Consider the following 10,983-nt stretch of genomic DNA (forward strand, 5'->3'; position numbering starts at 1 on the left):
CGGCCGTTGGGAGGCTGAGGGGCGGTGCGAGGCCCGAGCTCTCCTCACGGAGTGGCCGTGCACATACACACTGCCGGCGCTTTAGGGACCGCCTGTTTTTTTGTTGTTGTTGTTTTTTGTTGTTTTTTTTTCCTTTCCCCCCCCGGTAGCTGTGTAGCTGTGTTTCCACAAGTCGGCGCTGCAGCGCGAAATCTCAGAAATCTGGGCCCTCATCTCCTAGTTCCGTGAAGGCAATTTAAACGCCTACAAATCCTGCCTGCGTTTGTTGGGCAAATATCCTTAGAATTAGAAAAGTCTTAGGTAAGTTAGATACGGAACAGTACTGAGAGTCACATTAATTTGGAAATGCCTGGTGCAATTTTAACAATTTCAACTTTTCTTCCAGGTTTTGATCTGAAGCACGCGTTAAATAAAGCAGGAGAGAGGTTTAGATTCTCTGTCAGAAAGGTGCCAGGTTGCTATGCTAAGCCATGGAGGGGGAGCAGAGAAACCCTCCCTTCCTTTTGGAGAAGGACGGGAGGTTTCTGGAGAGCATACTAGGAAACATACTGACAGAAACTGAAAAACTGGGCTGTGCTGAGCAAGGGCCCTCTGAGGAGCGCTACATTATATACAGTAATGCATTTGACAAGGTAATATATTTCTCAGGTAAATGAGCAAGACTAATAGAGCTCACACTAAGAGTGTTTTGCTGCTTTGTTTTCTGAGGAAGAATACACAAACAGACCAATTGTGAAGTGTAGGTATTGTTACACGGATCAAAGGTTGGTGCATTTTTATCCATTTCTTTTATGCCCGCTATGTACACTACGGTCAAGTAGAAGCCATTATGATGAATTCATAGTACCAGAAGTTATATTACAGTAGGGTTCATGCTTGATAACCCCTTTTCTTAATTTTTTTTTTTCCAAATTTGAAATGATAAAACATTATAAAGCTGCCTGGAAACAGGAGAAAAACCACATAACTATAAAGACTCATGACCTTTACCCCATATGCCCCGTATGAGCATCAACTGCTCTTCAGTTAGGCTGAAAAGTTGTTGCTGAAGCTTCTGAAGGATTCCTGCCTGCCTGATTCCATCTGCCTTTTTCAGATTCTGACTGAAATGGAAGATGCTGTGAATAAATAAATAAAACACTCTTGCACACCTAGCTTTCTGGATAAGTAGGAATGAAGGTTACTCTGTCTACTTTTACATCTTCACTTATTTTAACATACTAACGTGTGGCCCCTGTACCTTTGGTTTTCCAAGCCTGTTTTTGAAGCTCTTTTTTATTATGTTAGAGTGGTGGTGTAGAGCTTGATCTAAGAAGTATTGATTTGTCTAGCCATTTTCTTTTAAAGCTATCGTGTATTAGAAAGTTCCAGAAAGATTTTTGTTGTTGATTCTTCCCACAAATATTGCATCCAAAAATACATTCACAGATAATAGAGTATGTTAGTGCGTACAAGAACATCCTGACTTCAATCAAACAGGAATATAAGGCATTTATTACCAGAATTAAGAATGGCCAAAGGAATTCATTTTTTTTTCGTGGGAGGTTAAAAGCTCTGGAATCTGAGTCCACAGCTCTGTTATACTATAGGAAAAGAGCAATGAAGCTTGAAGACAAGTAAGCTCTCTCTCATGATGCTTAGAACAAAATATGTTGTTTTAATTAGGACGTAAATAAGTGTAGTTGACTTCTGACACTTTTTTATGTTTTAATTGTTCGTTGTTTTGTTTGTTTTGTATGGAAGTTCCCAGTGATTGTATAAAACCTTGCTAAAAGTTGCCGTTAGATTTCTGTTCTTCAGATCCTGGTGCTGATTCTTGCGCAGTTAAAGCTAAGTTGAAATCAGCAAAGGCTTTGCTTGCATGGTAATGTAGGATCAGGCTTGGGAGTTACACATCTGTCTCACAACTTATAAGAATGATAGAACGTAATAGTGAACAGTCATTGCTAAAATGCATTGTCTGATGCTGAGAAATACAGAAAAGAAAGTGAATTGCTAACTTTTCCCCAGTTTACAGTCTTATATTAAGAAGGTACTATATAGCTGCATTTATCTAGTAGAATTCTGCAAAGAGCCAGTTATCTTGCTATGTGCAGTCTGAAATAGAATATGTCAAACTGGGGAGCAGAAAACAGCAAAACAGTGTGAGACCAAGCAAGTTCAGAAACTTTTGGTACTAATATTCTTGCAGCCTGATGTATTAAAAATGACCAGGTAACAGTTCCTGTTTTGTTTGTTTGGGGTTTTTCTTCATTTGTTTTCCCAGAATAAAAGCTATTGAGAAGAATTCTGCAAAAATTAAAAATGAAATATTAAAAATTCAAAATATAGGAAAGGTGCCCTCTGAAACCTTTGTCACATGAGAAAACAGTACATCCTGCTAAGCCCATCCCAGGTAAATCCAAGGTTCTGCTATTGTGAGCATTTCTTCTACATTAAGTATGTTTTTAAGTAATAATGATTACCAAATAAAAAGGCAAGCCACCCAGAATACTGCAGTTTATCAGTGAGATGCAAATCAGCCTGTGTTCCTGTCATCAGACGGCTTTACTATTTTTTGCCCAGAAAAGAGGGAGTGAAAAAGCCTGTCATTACCACCAGCTCAGCCTCTCGCTTATTTAGGATGACAAGCAGGAGTTGGGGACTTATGAGGGCTAAATCTGCCCCAGGGCAGGCATAGAGAGAGTTGGTTGTGCTTGCTGGATCTGCAGCAGCTGATTGTTCTGGTCTTTCATGCAAGCCAGGGCATTCCTTAAAGCTGCAACTTAAACCCGTCTGCAGCGGATCTTGTTGGCATCTGCAAGAATGAGGACTCAACAAGGCACAAGGATGTAACTGGCCCCATCTCACACCAACTGAAATGTGCCCCTGGGTTGCTTTATGGTGTTTTATAGGCACCTTTTCGTAGGTGGTTATGGGAGCAGCAATTTGGCTACTGAATAGGTCCTCTGAGGACCAGAAGGTGGCAAATCTGATGCCTGTTGGAAGTAAGGATGTGAGAGATTCAGAGAATTACAGATCATCAAGATTAAAGTCCAAACAGGAAAAATAATAAGAGATGCAGCGTAAGTGGATGTGCGCCTAAATACAGCTTGTTTGGGAAGAGTGAACATTACCTTTGCTTGGGGAAGTCCTTCCATTTTTTGCAGGGAGGTACAAGAATGTGGGTGGGGTGACATGACACAACCTTGATTTTTCAAAAGGCTTCAGGCAAATCTTTGAAGTAAGTCAGGCAGCGTAAGAAGCAAAGTCTTTCCTTGTATAAATATTTGTTTAAAAGATAGGAAATGGAGAGTAGAAACAAAAAGTATCATCTTTCCTGATGGTGCTGAGGTATTCAGGATGGCAAGGATGTGAGCCAAGTGTGAATTGCAACAGGAGAACCTTATGAGACTGAGTATCACATCTGAACTCCATGACAGACAAAAACAAAACAAACCAAACAAAAAAAAAAAAGAGTGTAAGGAATTAACTTAGAGGAGAAGCAGAGAGCAAAACAGAGTATATAATCAAACCTCTGTATCTCTTGTGTCTTGTGACTTGAGACTTGAGAGAGTCCAGCAGAGTTGGACTTGATGATCCTTATGGGTCCCTTCCAACTCGGGATATTCTATGATTCAGAGTTATTGCTGGACTTCCTCAAAAGAAAGACCTGGAAGAGACTTGCAAGAGGGATGCTGAGAGCTCATGAAAGGCATTTTGTTCTCCCACAGGTCTGAGTGTAGAGGAATCTCTCAGCTTGGATTCTCTTTCTAAACATCTCGCTCAGTTAGACAGATGGTTGCTGGAATTGAAAAAAGATGGGGACAGGAAGTACATCCCTCATCAGAAAAAGACGGAGTTAGAACAAGAACTCTTGCACTTACTGGCCATAAGAGATGCAACTGAAGCAAAGAGGGAAAAGCTGAAGCTCAGGTTCACAAGCATCTGCAACACTTCCTTTTGATATGTTCTTTCTGTCACATTGACATTTTTTAAAGTCTTACAGATTAAGCCTCAGGACATAAATCAATTATTAATACAGATACTGCAGATCCTATGATGAATATTTCTGCATTCATGAAACTCTTCTGATAACATACCTGTTTCCCTCTTCAACTATCTGTAGAATTTCATTAGTTGCAAATGCTATTTCTGCCTGTGCAAAATCAGACAAGACTATCACCCTGCAAAATGTCCCCTCTCAGATCACGAAAAATGATGAAAGAGGTAAAATCATTAAAATAAAATGTCAAAACAGTCAAGAATGAGAGTGTGAGAGTAGACAGTCAGCTGTAGTGAACTAAGAGTTCGGTCTTTAAGATAGTATTTTCTCCGTCTCTTTTCCAGAGAGGTATTTCATTTTTGAGGGCACTGGCGGGAAAACTGTCTTTAGAGTTTAACTGATGTGGCAAAAGGTGTGTCTTAAACAATCATCCACTTAAGGAGATTGTTTCAATTCTTTAAAAATACATGAAAATATTTTCAGCTTAAATTATATGCCTTCATATAAATGTATCAGTTGATAAAGTTTTTTTTGTTGTTGTTTTGTTTTTAAATGCTTTAGCACTTTTAATGCTGATTTGCTTGTTGAGGTAGTACTGTGATTACCCTACACTGCCATATCTTATATTTCAGCTCTTGATGTCCCTAGTAAAGTGGCTGAGAATTCACTTGAATATTTTGAAACGTAAAAAGAATACTGTTATTGTGCTCTGTATTAGCAGTTTACAACATTGGAGCTAATATATCATACTGAATGCCTGAATGCAGTCCTTCCTTTTTTTTTTTTTTTTGTGACCCTTTTGGAGCTTGTAAAAAGTGCTGGCATTTAGACATAGACAGTATATCAAAGGTTTGTCCGCTTTCAGAGGGTCTTCTTTGGTCCTTTTTCTAAAGGGACTAACATTGAAGAGACCACCTGTTGAGGTGTATGATTAGCTTACTTCCTTGTGTTGTGAAAACTGACAAGCTAATTTTAAATATATATGGTTTAGTACCTACAGGTAAAATGTAGTTTTTTTTTTCAAAATTGAGGGTTTGATGAAATTGAGGGTTTTTCAAAAGTGTCCAGATACCTGAAGGAAATTGGACATTACTGGTCTTTTCTAAAGCATCCAATGCAAAGGCTTACTTCTAGATGCCTAGATCTCATCACTAAATAATCACTTGATTTTAAAAATAGGAATTAGTTCATCAACTCATCTCATATAGCCTGCTGTGTAACTGTTAAACAGAAGTAACTCACTTCTGTTTCTGGCAATTGATTAATTTTCTTAGTCCCTCCCAAATCACAATCTTTTACAAGCCTTATATTAAAATACAGTTGATTTCTCTTTACAATTGCCCAGATAACTCCCTCTTAGATTTCTCAGTTTTCATTATGGACACTCTCAAAAGCGCTAGGTAGTGAGGCAGAAGAAACGTAACTGGATGTGTGGGGAACGAAAATTGCTGCTTCATACTGGAAAACGCGATAAAGATGTACTAGGTTAAAATATATATTTTTTAAGCTGTGTATTCTTAAAATTTAGCATTCTTGACTGGATTGCTATTCACTAGCCCGCCATTTTGTGTATGTGTATTTATTTAGTGTTTGCAAAGCATATACTCTGTATTTTTTCTTCCTCTTTACTAGTTTCAGTGAATTATTTTCAAGTGGTCAGTATGATGCTGCAGCAACATGTGCAATAAACTCTCCTGGAGCAATTCTCTGTAATGAAGAGGCTCTAAAGAATCTTAAATGTAAGAACTTGATAATTGGATCCATTCTTACTGGATCTTAGTTGATGTCAAGCTAGTTGTTTTAGTGCTTAGGATCTTGGGATTTATCAAACAAGATTTTTTTTTTTGTGGGGTTTTGAGGCTTACATTTAAAATTCCAAATTGAATACAAAAAAGTTGTAAGGCTTTTTCTTTCTCCTTTGTTCTATGTTAAGCACATGCCCTGAAAGGCAGGAAAGGAGATAGCTAGCTTACAACAGTTGTTGTTTTGTTTTTGTTTTTACTGTTGGAGCAGCACTGGGGTAAGCAGTGGGTTAGGGAAAAGAATGGAACATAAACAGTTATGTAAGCTTTTCAAAAAATGTGTGGCTGGTGAAATTACAACTAGCTAATAGACTTCATTATGTTACAGGCAAGGCCTTTTCCATCACTCTGGGGCTCAGGGTCTGCAGAAGTATAATTCCTGTTACCATGGTCTTAAGGTCTAGTGTAAAGCTGTTCCTAAAGCTGTGCTGAAATTGTTTTTGTTTCTGCTGAGGGGTGACATGTAGTAGACAAGAACAAAAGTCCACCTGCTAGTTTGACTGTTATATGTGTTAACTATGTAAGCCTAGCCTTTTGAGCTGTAAAGCAATATTCCAGTTAGCTGCATTAAAAATAGTTTCTGAAATCTAAGATATGTAAAAACTATTGCTGATTTTAAATATCCCAGGTAAATGAAAAATAGTCTATATAATTTTGTCTTTGTCTCAATGTTTTGGCTTGTATTTGGAAATGCAAAATTCAGTGGTAGTGGTGGTATCAGAGATCAGAGCAGCTGAATATTTTGTTCTTCATCTGGAAGGAATCATAGGGGTGTGGTTGAACTTTACAAGATCAACATTTTTTGTGTGTGTGTACATATTTTTATTGGCTTTCATTCAATTTTAAAGGTAATAACCAAGAGAAGAACTGTGATAAGCTAATATGTGGGATCTGAATTACAAATTTACTAAATCAGTCTTAACAGAAGATCTTATATTCCGAAAGCAGTAAGAAGGAATTTACAATGTTATTTCTTGTATTTTCACCTTAAAAACTATATGGCTTAAATACCCAACCATCTCTCCCCCTGAGATTTACCGTTACCTGTCAATGGTAAAATACTGTCATGATTCCTGTGCCTTCAGTTCTGAGCAACCTTCATTTTGAGCGATTAATGTAGCATTTTATATGACACAACCTCAGAGAAGATTTGCTAAGAATTGTGTCAGAGGCCTTTGGTGTGTGTCAGCAAACAAAGACTAAAACATAGGAAGTCTTAAATAGTGAAAGTTACTTTTCTCTTTGTACTTTTCTGGGTGACTTTTGTTTTCAACCCTTCAGCTCTTAGCTGTCTTGAAGGGAGAAATCTGCCCTCGCTGAAGTATTTTGACACTCTCATAAATGCAAGTACTGCAGCTGGACACCTTCCAAATTTACCTGTAACTCTGGAAGCAATTAAATATGCGTTGTCTGAAAAACAATTAAACCTGGTAAACCATTGGGTTACACAGCAAAGGTATGTGGTTCTTCTGCACTGAGGTCCATGAGGCTTTTCCTTTTCTTCAAACTAAACCCTTTGAAACAAAACACAACCAAAAATACATTAATGGGTGTCCTTTCTTATTCTCCTATTAAACCCACTGTTAAATCTTAACTTCAATATGAGCATAGATCAAATAAGCGTTATCAACAGCAAGTTCTGAAGAACACATTTTGGTTTCGTTGCTGTCAACCTTTCTTGCAGCACTGCAGAGTCCAGTTTTGTTTGAGACTCTTTTCTCTTATGCTGTAGTTAAAAACTATACAGATGCAAGGTTTTCACACTACTGTGGATTAAGAAAACTGTAATTAATGAAAGACGGGTTTCTTTCATTCTTCTCTTGATGCCAGAAATGCGAGCATTTCCTTTTCTCTGAAAGCAGCTTTGAATCTCCCATGTCCAGGAGGAATGTAAGAATGTTCCTCCCAGCTGCCACAGACTGGAATTGCAGTAATCTCTAAACGACATGTCCCATTGGTTGCTATTGCTTTCTGTGGCAGTTGAGACATTAAGAAAGAGAAGGAAGGGGCTACTTTTTAAAATGTAGAGAATTAAGGCTGCAAGAGAGGCAGAAAGAAAAAGGGGTATAGTTTAATAGTTATACATGCAGAAATATGCCCATCTATACAATCCACTTATGTTGGAGCTCATTTTGAAATATTCTGAAGTTACAAAGCATATTAGGAATGCTGGCCTGTTTTATTGCCTTGTCTTCTTCAGACTAACCTTTTCCGAGGCAGTGAGAGACGTTATTTATGATTATGGGAAAGAGGAGCCAAACAACATGTTGGAATGCCTGGCTTTGGCTCAGGCTGCATATGGTCATTCTGGTGCATACAAAAAAGTTGTGTTGTGCCTGTGTAAACAGGGCCGAATTGCTGGAGCAGCGGATTATATTCAGCAAGTGGAGCATTTTTCTTTAGGTAAATAATAAGGCGCTTGTATTGTCTTTCATGATTGTTCTACCGTTTATTTATTTTAGGTTTAATGACGATGCTTTGGACCACATTTGTACAGAAGGAATTTGAAGTGAATTGAAATATCTGAACTTGTCATCATGTTTAAGTAGACCTCAAGAATTCTGATTAAAAGACCCTGTATGCTTTATCATAATATCAATGCGTGATCTTCTGAAATAAGGAATTTCTTTTTGTACACTTGTTTGAAAATCACCGGAGGGATTTCCCAAAACCCCAGTAGGAGGCTTGCAGGAAATCTCAAAGATTTAGCCCTCTGGTGGATCATGAGTTTATTAATCAAACAATGAAAGGAAAGAAGGGTGTCCTATGTTCTTTCTTAGGTTCCTTTCCACTTAGCTGACTTCTGGCTGCGTCATTTTTTTCTTCTATATGTATTCTTGCTTAGAATGTTGTTGCTCAGTTAAGTTACAGTTTTTCATTCTTATTTTATTATTTTTTCTTATTTTATTCCCTGACCATATTCCAAATCATTTTAAAGGCGGATTTTCAATATTAAGTTCTTTTCTGCTGTGTGCTCATTTTCTCATTCTGTGAGATTTCTAAAATAATTACAGAAAAGATTTTTTTTTTCCAAGTAAATGAAGGTTAGATTTTAATCACATAGTAGCTTTTGCACAGTGTTTAGGAAAACCGTTGTGTTCTTTTATAGTGAGAAAGGGGAGAGGTGACCATGTGCAAATATATAATAATCTTGGTGTTTGATTTTCAGGTGATTACTTCTTCTTATTGGAAAACTGTCCTAGCACTGCATTAATTTGCTGTCTCAGTCAACAGTGGATTAGAAAACCACCATTTTCATCTATGGGGGCTACAATCCTGTCTTTTATCTCAGCCAAACACAAAAAGCATGGCTTTCAGCTGTTGGAGGAAATGAACAATAAAAGTAAGCACAGCAAAATTTGAATAACAAACTTTCAAACTTGACATTTTAATTCAACTCCAGTTTCAGCCTGTAAATTACTGTGGATTCAGTGCTCCTTGTTTATAATGGAAACTAAATAAAAGCTTTTCCTTCACAGCAAAGTTGAACTGTGCATTCTTGTGTCTTCTGAAGCTCCCACAGGGATGAGGGTCACGCACGTCAGATTTCACAGCCCATCCTGCTTGCTCTCACACACACAGGTTCAGTCTTTGCTGTTGCACAGAGCACCTCTTGGGGCAACCAAACCACTGAAATAATTGTGCAGGCACTTTGCTTGCTTCTAGCAGAGACTCTGTAGGCTGCCTCTTGGACAACCAGTAACTTATTTACTGCTTAGGACGTAAAAAAGAAATAACCAAAGTCCTACTTTGATGTAAGATTTGTAAGTTCCCAGAGCGTTTACACTGCCAGGTATAGAAGCCTTCAGGCAACGTGAGCTCAAGCCAAGGACAGACAGCTGCAACAAACCACGTGGGCAGCATGTGCTGCAGAGTCTGCAGGAAAAGTAATGCTTATTTGCCTAGACTTAGCCAAGAAAAGTGCTTAAATTTAAAGATAATGTTTCTGCAAAGTAGGTTATCTCCACTCAGGAATGGTTATTTCCATCTATTGTATATATTGTATCTTGCCCTTAACTGCTCTTAACTTTGGTGTCTGCCACTTCTCTGTCGTTCTGTTGCTCTTCTGGGTTTCAGAAATGATTTTGAGTTTAATCAAAGATTTTAGCCTTTAATCCTTTTCAATTAAAGACTGCTTTTCTTATAAGTCTTTAATTTGATCAGCTGTTCTTTCCTCAATCATAGGACTTATAATCCATCTGAAAAAACTGATCCGTCTGGTTTGTGCAGTATCCCTAATATAATTAATACAAAGCTTATTGCGGCAAATACAGGGTCTTTATATATGGTGTTTTTTTCTTTTCTTTTTTTTTTCTTTTTTGTTTTTCTTTTTATTTTTTCTTTTTATTTTTTTCTTCTTCTTTTTTTTTTTTTTAATTTCCCTAAGATGCTTTGGAACAGATTATTCTAAGTGACGCTGTCAGCACTTGGGAAGACTGGAATAAGATAGCAGTTACCTGTGCAGAAAATAAGCATGAAAAGTTATCTCAGAAAATTGTGTCAGTCCCCACCTCACAGGATGGAGTGTTTGACAATTCACAACTTGAAGATGAAAAAGACACAAGGATAATGGAATAGGTTCTCTGGTAGTTTTCCTGTGTAACAACAGAGGGAGCTGTTACAGCAGTCAAGTGAAGAGTCCATTTAGCTCTTTGTATGAATTACAGTAAACAGTAAGCATGCAGAAAACAGTGCTGAGAATTATTTTACCAGAAAGTATCAGTTATTTGTCGCTCTTAATGTGTCTGTGTGAGAATGTGTTCATGGCAGTGTTTTGTTTAACTGGAAATGTATCCTTAATGTAGAAGAAAGTTGGCATATGACACTCTGGAGTGGTGTACTGTGGTAATGATACACATTTCTTTTATCCACCCTGTTCTCAGCTTCAGTACATCACGTCTGTCTTTTAGGATAGTGCTGGAGGGAGATACTGCACAGGGTTTGGAATCAGTGTGGGTAAGGGAAACTGGTGTTCATGGATCATCGTTCTGAGGGCACTGTACAATAGGGCATTGTGCAAGGTAGACACACCCTAATGCCTTATTTTTATTTTATTTTATTTTTTTCTGGTAGGCCAGAAAGGTCACCATCACTAGAGTCATAGTACAAGTTAGATTATCCTGATAATCTAACAAATCCTGTCAAAATGCAACAAGTGCTTACTTAGAACGAAGTTAGGTTTCAGTTATGCACATC

The 10,983-nt window shown here is 37.8% G+C and overlaps 1 protein-coding gene across 1 annotated transcript; it reads left to right on the top strand.

Moving 5' to 3' along the window:
* Nucleotides 1-69: 69 nt before the first annotated feature.
* CLHC1 (clathrin heavy chain linker domain containing 1) lies at nt 70-10,365 on the top strand. The gene is made up of 10 exons (XM_040552600.1): nt 70-300; nt 386-632; nt 1,429-1,618; nt 3,714-3,929; nt 4,612-4,669; nt 5,618-5,724; nt 7,012-7,243; nt 7,988-8,190; nt 8,957-9,130; nt 10,175-10,365. The coding sequence occupies exons 2-10, from the start codon at nt 471-473 to the stop codon at nt 10,363-10,365; spliced, it is 1,533 nt and encodes a 510-aa protein (XP_040408534.1). The 5' UTR covers nt 70-300; nt 386-470.
* Nucleotides 10,366-10,983: the final 618 nt, after the last annotated feature.

The sequence above is a fragment of the Cygnus olor genome, chromosome 3, assembly GCF_009769625.2.
Source record: "Cygnus olor isolate bCygOlo1 chromosome 3, bCygOlo1.pri.v2, whole genome shotgun sequence".
NCBI classification, from domain to species: Eukaryota; Metazoa; Chordata; class Aves; order Anseriformes; family Anatidae; genus Cygnus; species Cygnus olor.